Raw genomic sequence first — 13,757 nt, 5'->3', positions numbered from 1 at the left:
TATATACTACCCTTCTTCCTACTTAGGATTTTCAGATGGTGTATAGCCAATTACAGAACCCACCCTGTTCCAAAGCCTACAACATCCATTATTTCTTAGACTACAACATCCATTATTTCTTACCATTGTTCAGGTTGGCTGGACTGATGGAAGTTGGACTCCACACTGGCCACTCCTGCTGTAATGCAATAGAATGAAATATATTCCCAGTAAACTTGTGTTAACAAAGTGGATTATAGGAAGTAATATCTACACAGATTTTATTTATGATGCCTGTTCTACACACTCATACAGAAATTGCCTCCGCTATCCCCCACCGGTCATCTGCACCAGTATTAACTATGCTCTCTTTTACTACCCAACCTGAATTACTCGAGCTTGTAGTATTTGCCTCAATCTATTTAAAACTTTACTTGCTATCTTGAGACATTCAAAAGCAAGTTGTTTTTCCTCCGCTGAGCTCGTGTGTGAATGTGTTTCCCTCCAAGGAAATGGTGCTGTGATAGTACATTACACCATGGAAGAAGCCGTGGGTATTTTACGTAGCAGTAGAGTAAGGAGATGCTTCAAGAAAACTCTGCCTCTCACCCAGTTTTGAATACAATGTCTTTGGTTTCTTTGTCCGGTCCTTTATAATGGCTAAAAAGCCTCTTACTGTAGTTAAGACCTGCTCTTCCCACCCACCCCTCCTCCCCAGTTCCCATCAATATAAAGAAAATCCTCCAGTTCTTAAATCTCTTTTCAGTTAGTGTGTACTACTAAGAGAGTTTTTAATGCTCTGCTAGTGCTCTGTGGGGTGGCACTGACTTTATTTTATTTATTTTTTGTTAAACCTACTTTTCTAAATCTTTTAAAAGTAAATGTTATCTCCAGAGCATTTGCAAATTCAGACTCTGTGCCCACCCTAAAGAGGATTAAGTGAAATAAAGATACATTTAACAGCAAAAGAATATCTGGATGCCCCCCCCTTTCTCTTTTTTTTTTTACTAGGAAGGAGTGTGCACAGAAACATGTATTAATGCCTTGGAGTAAATGTTTAATATTGAAGCACTCCATTCCTTTCTTATGCTTTCTGGGCAGAATAGCAAATGGAAATTATTTGAAAAGAGGATTTTTAAAGGCTTCACGGCTCTTCTCAGATGTTGGGAAATAAAATAGGCCTGACCTACATTAGCAAAAAACAATTTGGATGGTGTTGATAATGGCGTCACATGGAGCTTCCTATTGTCTGATGCACTGATTACTGATGAGCATGATCATATTAGACTAATATATTGTATCCCCCCCCCCAAAAAAAATACTTCAGTTGTCGTTTTTGTAGAACCAGACAGAATCCCTTCACTTTGTACTTCATTCTGAATGATGGAGTGAATTGCCATACTCTTACGTTAGTCTGCATTTAAAGGTATTAGCTGGCTTCAGAAACTTTAGTTGTGTGTGTGAGAGAGAGAGATTTTATTAAGAAGGTAGTTTTAAAAATGTATTCTCTTGAGCTCATTCATGTGTAATCCTGCTATAGCTCTTACAACAAGGAATCGAAAGCATCCGAACACCTTCACAAGAGGCACCTTTGGTGAAGTGGTGGCATCCTTCTGGTTTGTGTTCAATCAAGATCCTTCCTTGCCTGGTGACCATCAGATATTTTGAACTCTAGCACGGCCAGTGGTCAGGGATGATGAGAGTTGCAGTCCAGCAACAACTGGAAGGCGTCAGGGTTGTCTGCGGACGTCCATATTAGCAACTTTTAAGCTGATCAAATCCAAACTTCATCGGTTGTGGCCTTTATTTGTCAGCTGAAAACTGCTAGAAAGAAACCACCAGCAGCAAGTTGCTTTCTCAACAAGATCTTCCAAGCAGAGATTGATGCAAATACTTCTTTCAGCATCTTTGTCTGTTTTGGTGATCCTTGGACACACACCTTCTTATTAATTATTTTGCTTTTCAGACTTCCTGTCTTTCCTTCTGGTGAATTTGGGTTTGATTTATCCGAGTTTATGCTCTTTGTTCTTAGGGACAAAACTTCCATTTCTTAAAGTTATATGTCTTGCATTTTGTAGCCTCCTTGACTCACATACAGTCTGTGATAGACACTGTATTTAAGCCTCTATTACAAGTTCATGTGTATGTTTTGAAAATTAGGCTTCATGCTTGTTGAAGGTATGTGACCCTCTAGCTTCATTCTTCAACTTCCCTTTTCACTCTTTTGCAAAATGTGATGCTAGAAAAGCATATTTGGGGTTTATTTTTGGGGGGGAGGGAGGGGTTGGAGTAATTTTCCACTTAAACATATTTCATTTTCAATGTTATGGTCACTGTTTCTAAGTAGCTCAACATTGTTTGTCTTGAATCAGTTCCTTGGCACCACTGGTGATTAAATCAACAGTCGCCTCTTTCCTTGTAGACTTATAAATAACTACATCAGGGAAATTTGTCTAGTTCTGTAAGGCCCGAAATTACATTTTACCCTCATATATTTATGGCATTCATTATTATATTTTCTACCTTCTTCCACCTTCCTGATGCCTCCTCGCATTTCAAGATCACCATCAGAATTTTGGTCAGGTAGCATAATATGTCCCTAATACTGTATTGCTTTTTTTGGCTTGAACTTCTACCTGTAGTGATTCTGTGAATAAACTTGTTTCCTGCAAGAGCTGGGACTGTGTGCTTCCTTTGACATAGCAGTACTCCAATATGTCCCAAGGATTTTTTATCCAGGGATAACAATATCCTATTGATTTTTTTCTGCTCTTCTACGCTTCTGATTCTGCCCCCTCCCCCCGGCTTGTCCACATTTCATAATTACATAGCTGTTAATCCATTTCCACCACCACCACCATTTCGAATTAGTCTGGAGAAGTCCACAACCACACGTATTTGAATTTGTACTTGAGGAGCAATTTTGGTCTTTCATGTTCATCCCAGCAAGTGATCCCTGTTGTGTTTGTCGCCTCCTTCTATTTTGTTGATTCTATTATGCCAATTAAGTACTCACAGGGCATGCACTCAAATAGCTGAAGGCGCGCATGAGCACACGCATAGATCACCCTGGAGAGCTGCTGCCATCACGGTAGGCAGTAGTGAGTTAGATGGTGCCAATGACTTTAGGCAGCTTTCTGAGTGTCCTTCGTTTGCAGCTCAGAGCCTGGAGTTGAGAGCAGGGAGGCAAGTGAAAAGTCAAAACCAATCCCAGGTTTAACCAACGTTTTGGACTGGGGAGAAGGCGGGGTTCATTCCTTATCCTCTGTGAAACCCTTGGTCCCCTGGTGAGTGTGAGTAAGATCAGACATTGGTTATCAGGCCCTGGTAATCCTGGTCTACTTTCCCCAGAAGTTGGTTTAGATGCTACACATACAGCCTTTGTGATCTTGGGTGCCAGCAGTTGGTTCCATTATAGTTCATTCATGTAAAAAGGCAAAGTTGGAAAAGATGAAACTCAGTGAAGAAAGAAATTAAGGCCCCACTGCATACCTGGGGGGAAAGTAGTTGAGTGGGGAAGAGGATTGGGGTGGGGAATAATCAGGGTCTAAGAATGACATGGGGAAGAATTCTAATAGTTGTGAAGAAAGAAAAAAACGAAGAAGAAAATGGCAGAGGGGAGAAGAAGGATTCCAGGATTAGAAAGGGATGGGGAATGTGAAGAGGCGAATTGATGAGAAAGGAAGGGAGCAGGAATAAATTATGAAATGAAGGAAGGCTAAAATATGGAAGAACAAAAGAAGAGGAGGAGGGTTAATTTTGACCATTCCCAGCCCACCAGCATTCTTCCTTTGAGGCACCATCGTATTCTTAGATGCCCCAGGTCACCACTTGGATCATCATCAAGTTGTTGGGGCCAAACTTAGCAGCTGCTGCTCACGGGACTCAGCTGGTTTATGAGTGACTTGAGGAGGGAAGGGAGGAGACAGTGACCAGCCCCTCTGTTCTTCCTGCTAATCCACCTTCACCTTAGGGAATAGAGTAAGCCAAGTGGCTGCGAAAGTCAGGGGGGCCAGGAAAGGAACAAAACAGAGAACAAGGGGAGGCAATAGCCAAGTCCTGTGTTAGAAGAAGTTTAAGGTCTTGTATATATAAAATAGATGTTCATAAATGTACCAGACACATGCAAATATATAAACCACATGTCTGAAACCCACAGAAAAGTCCTGAAACCATTTTCTCTCTCCCAAAATGACCTCAAATATTTCTTTGCAAGGTCTAAGGAAATGGGAAAGCTCCCCATTGTCTCTGTGCTCACAAATCCTGCCTTAACGGCACATTTAAGGTGTGAATAGGGTGAGCCTGTGACCTGGATTCAGGAATTAAATAGTTATAATAACAAAAGAGTGGCCAAAACCCAGATAATGCATTCAGGTAAATGGCAGACAGGAGATATACAATGCACTCAGATTTCTGTTGTAGACCGCCTTTTCTGTGATGTAGGTATGATGTATCTGTGGGGTGGTCTTGGGCTACACCCCTTCTGTGATGTATGTATGATGTTTCTGGGGGTGGTCTGGAGTTTGAGGGTGGGCAATTTAAAATGTCTATATAAGGGTGGGCACACCTTTGTTCTGGGTCCCTTCCCCCCTCCTGTGTGTGAGGGGGAGCACCCTTTTGCCACAGCTTTAATAAAGATCAGGCTTACTAGCTGCTTTGCTTCTCAATATTCTCTGGTTGGTCTCTGTTATTTTCTCCTACAACCTACAAAAAGACTCTATATGGGCTCTTGGGTACCCCATAAGGGAAAAGGAGCAGCTTTTTCTCATAGCACCTGTAAGCAGCAGCACACAAGATGCATTGCCAGCAAACCTGGTGCCAGTCACCAGGTCCAGTTTTAAAATTACTGCTGATTTGGATTTTTGCAGTCCTCTGTTTTCCTGTTTTGCACTCACTGCACAAAGCTCTTCATGTTTGTAGTTGGTTTCCCCTTTTCTTTTAAAGCAGCTGAATGCTCAGCAACCCTAGTAAGAATTTTCTCTGTGCACAGAGGCAACAGGACAGCCCTGTGCGTGGGAGTTTTGAGTATGTTTATACTTCTTTGGTGGTGGTAGTATGGTGCTGGTGTCCTCCATCATTACGTCTAGAGCTGTGGTTTTCAGCTGGGGTGCCTTGAATGGTGGTCAGGGATGCCACGGGCAGCACCAGCCTCCACCCCGCCTTCCTTTCTTCCCTTCCTCCTCTGATGTCCTCCCACGTCTCTGTCTCCAGAGGTTTGTGCAGCTGTTTGTTGCAGTGGGCCTGGCTACAAGCTCTCCAGGCGAATGGTGCCTCTGGGGTCAGTCAGGGGGTGCTGGTTGCCAGGAACTGAGGTGGCCTCAGAGTAAGCAAGCAAGTGAGAGAGGGAGCCCAAGGGGAGAGGAGGCTGAGGGAGCCCTCCACAAGGGAAGGTGAGGCTGCCAGCTTGGCAGGGAAGGGGCGACATAACTGAGCTCCTGAGACTTGGGAGTGCGTTTCCCCGCAGGGGAGCCACAGAAAGAATGTAGTTGGTCAAGGGAGCCGTGGACTCAAAAAGGTTGAAAACCGCTGGTCTAGAGTAAGGAAAATCTTGATTCTTGCATCGATTCACCAACAGTCTATTTGGCAATTCATTGCCCAGTGTTCCTACAGTTAGAGTATCCTGCCCTTTGTCTTTCCTTAGAGCTCCATCTTACTTATTGGAGTGTCGTTTCCCCTAAATGGAAAAACTTTGTGGCGCTCCAGTCTAGAACATTTTTTATTCCGTTTTGTGCACCACTCTGCTTTTCTAGAGGGCAAGCAAATTTCAAACCTGCTGAGCTGAACAACATTGAGACTTTAACAACATGTTCAGTCTACCTGATCTTTATGAAACAAATTGCATTGAAACTACCATGGCTCTAAGCCAAAGGCAGCTGAGAATTATGGTTCTTTGGGAGGGTCCAGAGATATCTTTAAAAAAACCCAAAAACATTTCAGCACCCTCACCCCAAACTACCCATTTTTGACTTCTTGGAGGCTCAGGGGAGTCATGATAGTTAAAGCTGTGTGATGATATAGCGCAGGTAAGCCAGCCCACCTCAGTTCAAGCCTCAGACATTTATCTGAGAGTTTCATGATGGCTTTTTTTCCTAGTGTAAGCATGTTTAGAATCTCAGCCTTAGCCTTAATCATGGCTCTGGTGATCGAAACAGCCAAAGGCTTTCACATTTTGATTGAAATATGAACAAAGATTCAACATGTATTTTTCCCTATAGCAAAGCTTCTTTAAAATGTGCCAACGCCTGTGTCTTCTGTCTCCAGACTTGTAATCCTAAATTAGCAAGCTTGTCTTTGCCTTGTTTACATACAGATGAAAGGCCAGGGTGTTTAAGCTTACTCTCTCGCTCTCCTCCTCTCTTTCCCTATCCTCTCTTTCTCTCTCTCTCATTTAATTGCTTCAAGTCTGGATTAACCCCTTTATTGGAATAAATAAATTTAAAGCTGAAGCAAGTTAAGGGATATATTTATATCAAAGTAAGTAGTCAAGTGCACAAGTCAGAGAGAATTAGAACTAACGTTTGCTTTTCTGACAAGGAAATAGCGTGGCTAGTGGGTGGGTGCCTTGTTTTTCAAATGCATCACTTTGTTCACTACATTTTGCTGTCTTATTCCTAGAGAACGATTCTTGCCGTTGAGGACAGCACTGTCCTCTTAAGTCAAAGATTGGTATGCTGCTGTTGCCCATTTGGAGCAGAGAGTTCTCTCTGGGCAGAGAGATGAAAGCTGAATTCCAGTTAATTACTTGGTCTGGATAAAATAAACCCTCACCTCGAGCTATCTTACAAATCCACCCAGAATTCTTGCTCTGTAAGGCACATATTATTTCAGGCCTGCATGCAATCTAAAAGAGGGGTTTTTTTTAAGCTTATTTTTAAAGGAGAGAAGGAAATTCTGTGCTTAATTCACTAGAAAGCAAATAATTTTATTCTGTTTCTGATCTTCATTTATAGCACCAGCAACAAGTGGTGCAGGCTGTGGAACGTGCCAAACAAGTGACCATGGCAGAACTGAACGCAATCATTGGGGTATGTCGTCTTTCCATTTTAGCTTTCATAGTCTTTTTTGAAATTAGTTCACTTTCTTTCTTTTTTCCTCCAAACTCTGCTTTTTGTTGTGAAGTTTAGTTCTCTCAGCTGGTCAGAAATAAATTGGACAGCAGTGGATCCAAGCACTGGTTAATCTGTGCTTCTACAAATTGGTCAAGCTGTCCCTTTGTTGCAGCCCACCTAACAATATATACATATACGCTGTGCTTTTGAAACTTCGTAACAAGCCAGCTGGTAAACAAAAGAATTCTACTGACCATGTAGCTATTTCTCATTTTCATTTTTCCAACTCATTTCTTTTTAAATGTGCAGAAGCTCAAAAGGCTGACAACCAAATTGACAGAAGACGCTCCTATCTGGTGGAGAGCTTTGCCAGCCTTATATTTTAAGATCTTTCAGCCTCATTTACTCACTGGAAGTATCTATGGGCATCAAGATGTAATGTGTGAACTGAGACATCTGCTGTAGCAAGTTCCACAATCTGAAATGTACATCTTTTGAGGATGTGGAAGCTGCCATCGTAGAAGAACAAGTAGGATAATGCAGAAGGTGTAGGATTTGCAGTACAGTGGTACCTCGGAAGTCGAACGGAATCCGTTCTAGAAGTTCGTTCGACTTCCAAAACATTCGGAAACCAAGGCACGGCTTCTGATTGGCTGCAGGAAGCTCCGGCAGCCAATCGGAAGCCACGTCGGACATTTGGGTTCTAAAGAACGTTTGCAAACCGGAACACTCACTTCTGGGTTTGCGGCATTCAGGAGCCAAAACGTTTGACTCGCAAGTCGTTCATCAACCAAGGTACGACTGTAGTTTTTATCTCATGTGCTCCTGCAAAGCATGCATTTGGTTTTACTTATTTTTCAAAATTGCAACCCACCTCTCAAGCCAGAGTTCTCAAGGTGGTTGTAAAGACATAGGGGGGAAAGGTTGTGTGTGTTTTTAAGTCATATCATTTACAAATTAAAAATATCTAAAATATTAGTAAACATTCATTAAACATTAAACAAAATATATGAAAACAACAAGAAGCCATCAGCCACAGGAAATAGGTATTTTCAAAATTGACCATCAGATCTGATTGTTTTCTGAATGCACGTCTCATTGCTTAGGGTGGAGAATGGCTTCTGTGAATGAAGAAGGAGGCAAAAGGAACATCTGTGCAAACCTCAAGTTGCATTTCAAAGCTATCCAAATATGATCAGTAAACTGCACCCTGACTGTGTCTTGACTTTGCATAGTGTACACCCTTTGACTTCCTTTTTTCTTGTTGTTTTGCGCACCTCTTTTTAAAACACCTCTAGAAGAAATGGTGCGATTGAATCCTGGAAACAAAGCGCCCCCCCCCCCCACATGTGCCCTATTTTAGTTAGACAACTAAAAGGGCTACTTTGGCTGGTCAGCCATTATACCAGGGTAGAGCACCTTGTTTTCTCATGTTGCTTTTATTCCTTTTAACAATTCCAGCATGCCTTTGGGGCCTCTTTGCAAATATCATTCGGGTTGTTTTGACCTGAGATAATTGTATTTTGTAACAAGGACTCAAAGTGCCACACACGGGGTTCTGTGTCCACACTGAGGAGATTTTCCCCACCAGCCCCTTGTACTCATAAGAGCTCGAGGCTGATATTTTAGATCAAATTCAGTGTGGCACAAGAAGCAAAATCAGCTCATATGGAACAGCTTTCCACTTGCACTAGTGTCTTTGTTTGTAGCTTATTCCAAGGCAAAGGTGGGTTGTTGGGGTTTTTTGCAGAATTATCTAGGAATAAGGGATTGGGTAATATGACTTGCAGTGGCCATCTATCCTTACATTTCAGTTGGCTCTTTATTTTCTTGAGAACTGGTGGGCTCCTCATTGGCATTAACTGGGACAAGATTTTGTCCCAGTAAATTTAATATGAAATGTTAAATGCTGCCTCCTAAATTTCAAACATTGGGCACACAGTAGCAACATTTAATGGGCTCCCTTTAAACAAAGGAGGAGGAGGAGGAGGAGAAAACTTTTTATGATTCACTTCTAAAGGCTGGTAAAACAGTTGGTTGTTCAGAAGTACCATATAAAATAAAGGTGAGGAAAAATCACTAATAGCCCCATGATTCACATCTATAATTATTCAGTTAGTTCAAGCAATTGTTTAAGTTATTCTAATGAAGACCTTACCCGTGTGCCTCTCCTTTCTCTGCCCACTCGCAAATGCTTTTTTCCCTTTTGTGTATAGAATATACATAAAAGTCTCCCTTTAAAAATGCACTGTATCAAACACGCTTTGAAATGCTAATTATTCCATTTACTTTCATTAAAATTCAAATTGCTGAGTGAAGATGTGGATAAGGGTTGCGGAATAATCAATCTGTAGTGAAGATATTCCTTCATTTATGCTTCTATCTTTTAACAAGGAAGTGGGGGCACTCTGATCCTGGCTGACAGGAGTGTAGAGTGTGGTCTGATTGTAGCTTGTTTTTCTTAATAGGCTATTTTGAGTGTTCTTTCCTATCCCTCTGACCACAAGAAAATACCAGCAGTCAATTAAAAAATATAAATGGGAAAGAGTAACCTTTATTTCCTCTGAAGTGCCCCTTAGAAAGGAGGAGATGAATCAGACAGAGTAGGTTGTGTCGAATCATGAATAACATTTGTTATATGTCTTTTACGCTCCAGTGGGGAGACTAGAAGATGAATAATTTCCCAATTAGTTTTCATTACCTAATAAAACTACTGCTTTCTAAATATTCTTTGAATAAAATAAATTGCAAAAGGTCTGATTTTTTTTTTTTAATGTAAGTGCTTTTTATGTAAAGTTATGAGAGTGTGAGCCTTGCTTTACTCTGATGGTTAGACATTTTTTAAAACCACTCAACATTGTTTTAGTTGATGGACATGCATCTTGTAGTCCAGTGTGTGCAGTTTTTGTTTTATTTCATTTTTTAAATGTTGTGTGGCGTTTCAGTGAAAATCTCCCTTTTAATTTTACTGTGAACTTCAGACTGCACCAAATGAGTTCTTCCCCCCTGGCTGCTTGCTACCAGCTGGAGCTACAGCCTTTCAAACTAATTTAGATACCCTACATGGTTATACGTATTTAAATGAAGAAATATGAGAATAACATTGTCTTGCAAAAGGCATTTAATTTCACTGAGCAGGTAGGAGAGTTTATCCTCGCTAGGTGGCTGTTTTAACTGAATTTGGACATTCACAGGGTTGCGGGGAAACTCATTCTTCTCCCATGTGCCCACCCTCAGTCATTTTCATCACTTTTTTTAAAACAATAAATCTCTGTATACAAAATAATAGTGCTTCATTAATATCCATATTTTGGGGTTCCTCAAGCGGTGCACTATCTTGAGTATATCTCAGTAGAAAAAGGCAGGGTGTAAATGATACACATACATACATAGAAATGTTAGAAAAGAAAGTGCAGTTCTTTGTAGAATAAAATATACATGGGAGACGTGGGGTCATCAAGGATTGATCTAAAGGAATTCTGTGATGTAGTTCAGTATTTTGTGAACATGTATGTTGTAGATCCTTCATGCCTTGATGCTAGGATTTTGTGAAATCTAATGAAACACCTTGTTAACTTTGCAATATTCTTCCTTCATTGGTAAATGAACCAAACCACTGATCCATGCCATTTAAATGTGGAATGCTGAAGTGAACTTGAAACACGGAGAGACGGGTTGTTCTCTTGACAGTAAACTAGTTGTGTTTAATGGAATGAAACACTTATAATGACTTCTTTCACAGGTCATGTTCCATTGAAAATTACTGACAGATTGTCACAAGTTAAATATTAGCCATCCTTCTTAAAATTTGTTTTTCAGGGGAAGTGAAAGGGGGTGGGGAGAAGGATTTCTGGGGGAAACTTCACTATTATAATTATAACAGAACCCATTTGAGATGAAACTACTTTGTCACTGTTCACATTCCAGAGTTTTTATTCCAAGCTGCACATATAGAAACATTTAATGCCCCCTCCAGAAATACTGCTCTTCACTGAAATGTTTTGGCTGGAGTTCTCTGTGCAGCTAAATGCCATTGGTCTATAACTTTTTTCTGGTATACTTTTACATAAATGGGTTAGAGTCTACCTTGAGTATCCTGAGATCCCCTTCTCCTTCTGTTTGTGCCGTGTTTCTCCAGCCTGGGGCTGGGGCTTCTTCAGTGGACCAGGGCCAGGGCCATCAACTCCTGAGTAGAGGTAGTCAGGAGGCAGAGAAGTTTGGCAGGGGGAGAGAAGGAAGGGGTCTTTCTTCTCTGAGGGCAGAGGACCAGAGAGAAGTTGTTGAAGAAAATGAAAAGGTGAGGCAAAAGCTTGGTATTTATCATCATCAGTAGTATTGATAGTACTGACCTTAATAGTGATTATAATAATATAAACTGGAAATAGAAAGGAGAAGACAGGGTGAGAAATTATAAACTGTACCCCTCTCAAGGAGGCAGGGGCAGCATCTTAAAAAACACAATGTTAAACTCTAATTAATGTATCATTAGAATGAGGTGAAGAAAGGAATTTAGAGTAGGGGTCGGCAAACTACAGCCCCCAGGCGGGATCAGGCCCACCTGGTCCTAAATCTGGCCCGCGCCGTGAAGCTGGAACCCACCACGAAGCCGAGACTCCCAGCGATGGCAAAGGGAGGAAGAGGCCAAGCGGTGGCAGCTCTGCTAAACAAACGCCAATCAGTGGCATTTGATTGGCAGAGACGTCCCTGTGCCGCGCTGGGGTAAACTAGGTGTGGCAGAGCTGCCGCCTCTCAGCCTCTTCCTCCCGTTGCCGCCCTGGTGCTCCTGTGGGCCAGAAAGCAGAGCGGACGAGCTCGCTCTTTCTCTAGGCAGGAGGAAGCCTGTTTAGCGCCACCACCGCCAGCCCTTTGGCGAATGAGGCAGGTGGTAAACCAAGAAGGCAGCTGGGGCTGGGGAGGAGCACTACTTGCCCCCCCTCGCAGTGTGCATAGGAATCAGATGATGATAGATAGATGATAGATAAATAGACAGATATAGATAGATGATAGGTAGATAGATAGATAGTCATACCTCGGGTTAGATGTGCTTCAGGTTGAGCACTTTCGGGTTGCGCTCTGTGGCGACCTGGAAGTAACGGAACGCGTTGCTTCCTGGTTTCACCGCTTGTGCATGCGCAGACGGTCAAAATGATGTAACATGCATGCGCGGAAGCAGCAAATACAGTGGTGCCCCGCAAGACGAATGCCTCGCAAGACGGAAAACTCGCTAGACGAAAGAGTTTTCCGTTTTGGAGGTGCTTCGCAAAACGAAGCTCCTATGGGCTTGCTTCGCAAGATGAAAATGTCTTGTGAGTTCCTGCGGTTTTTTTTTCCCTCCCCCCCCCCCTTTTTCTAAGCTGTTAAGCCGCTTATCTGCTTATCCGATAAGCTGATAAGCCGCTAAAAGCCGCTAATAGCGCTAATCCGCTAATCTGTCAATGGGCTTGCTTCGCAAGACGAAAAAACCGCTAGACGAAGAGAACGGATTCTTTTCGTCTTGCGAGGCACCACTGTAGCGGCATGCGCAGGCACGGGTTGCGTTCGCTTCAGGATGCGAACAGGGATCCAGAACGGATCCCGTTCATATCCAGAGGTACCACTGTATATAGTCTGGCCCTCCACAAGGTCTGAGGGACAGTGAACTGGCCCCGTGCGAAAAAAGTTTGCTGACCCCTGATTTAGAGTAATAGAGATGGACAGAGAAGAATATGGAAGTAAGTGTGGAAGTAAGAGGGAAACAATTTAAAAACTATTTCTACACATTGACCTGCATCAAAGAACTACCAAACTGTATTTCAAAAATGTCAGCTGTCCATCAGCTCCCTATTTCCCATTGTAAACTGCTTTTGACGTTGGGGTGTTTCAAAAGCAGTTTGTGAGAGGACATTGGGATCTGTTGCTGAAAGCGGGAAAGTGTTGCAAAATATCTCTCTGGATCACAGCCACTGTGATAAGCAGTTAGTATAGGTGACCCCAGCTGAAACTGAATGGCTGTAGTTTACTTAGAATCATAGAATTGGAAGGGTCCCAAGGGTCATCTAGTCCAACCCCCTGCAATGCAGGAATCTCAGCGAAAGCATGCATGGCAGATGGATAGAGGTTTAACATACAAGGTTTAATTTACTGCATGTGAGCGACAGCGGCTGACCATTAATTACAGTCTTATACTGAAATGTATGTAAAGCAGGAAATAAATCTGATGTTGGCTCCATAAAGACATGTAGAATAGATTGTGATGTCAGCAATCAAAGGTACAAACAAAATTTTGTAATAAATAATTTCCATTTTAAAATAAGGATTTCATTTTTACTTATTATGTAGACAGAACGCTTTTGGGGGCGGGCAGGGCTAGCAGAAATCCACTGGACTAGTAATTGACAGACTTTTTAAAAGGGGAGTAGTAACTTGGGACATAAATAAATTGATGGCTGTTCAGTGCTCCCCTTCCCTCAGTTCTGGAGGTAGTGATCATTTGTCTTTAAATGTGTTTGTGTATCCTCATATACATACACACATACATTTACGTGTGTGCATACCGCACACCGTTGCCACATACCCCTATTTATGTTGCATACTAGTGGAGCCGTGCACTTGTGCTTGTTTATCACAGAGGGAAATGTAGCAAAAATGTAAGAACCAGGTATGCAGCGATGTTCCAAAAAATACAATTTAGCACAAGAAGTGCTGAACCTCAATTTTTAGCAGTGACACTTTAATGATAGGAAGCCTGCA

General features: G+C 42.0%; 1 protein-coding gene across 6 annotated transcripts in view; it reads left to right on the top strand.

Moving 5' to 3' along the window:
* LOC308458034 (transducin-like enhancer protein 4) overlaps nt 1-13,757 on the top strand; it is a 128,713-nt gene that overhangs the window by 53,920 nt on the left and 61,036 nt on the right. For 4 of the 6 annotated variants that reach the window (XR_013977155.1, XR_013977158.1, XR_013977159.1 and 1 more), the window contains one exon: nt 6,930-7,004. The exons of the other annotated variants lie outside the window; for them this stretch is intronic. Coding sequence is in view for 1 of the 4 variants with exons in the window: in XM_080972570.1 (XP_080828696.1) it covers nt 6,930-7,004 (75 nt within the window). In the remaining 3 variants the exon portion in view is untranslated. The remainder of the gene's footprint in view (nt 1-6,929; nt 7,005-13,757) is intronic. 6 annotated transcript variants of the gene reach the window in all.

Source organism: Podarcis pityusensis, assembly GCF_964106645.2.
Source record: "Podarcis pityusensis genome assembly, chromosome: 11".
In the NCBI taxonomy this organism is placed as follows: domain Eukaryota; kingdom Metazoa; phylum Chordata; class Lepidosauria; order Squamata; family Lacertidae; genus Podarcis; species Podarcis pityusensis.
The sequence above is the reverse complement of the archived record's forward strand: the minus strand, read 5'-3'. Positions and strand labels throughout refer to the sequence as shown.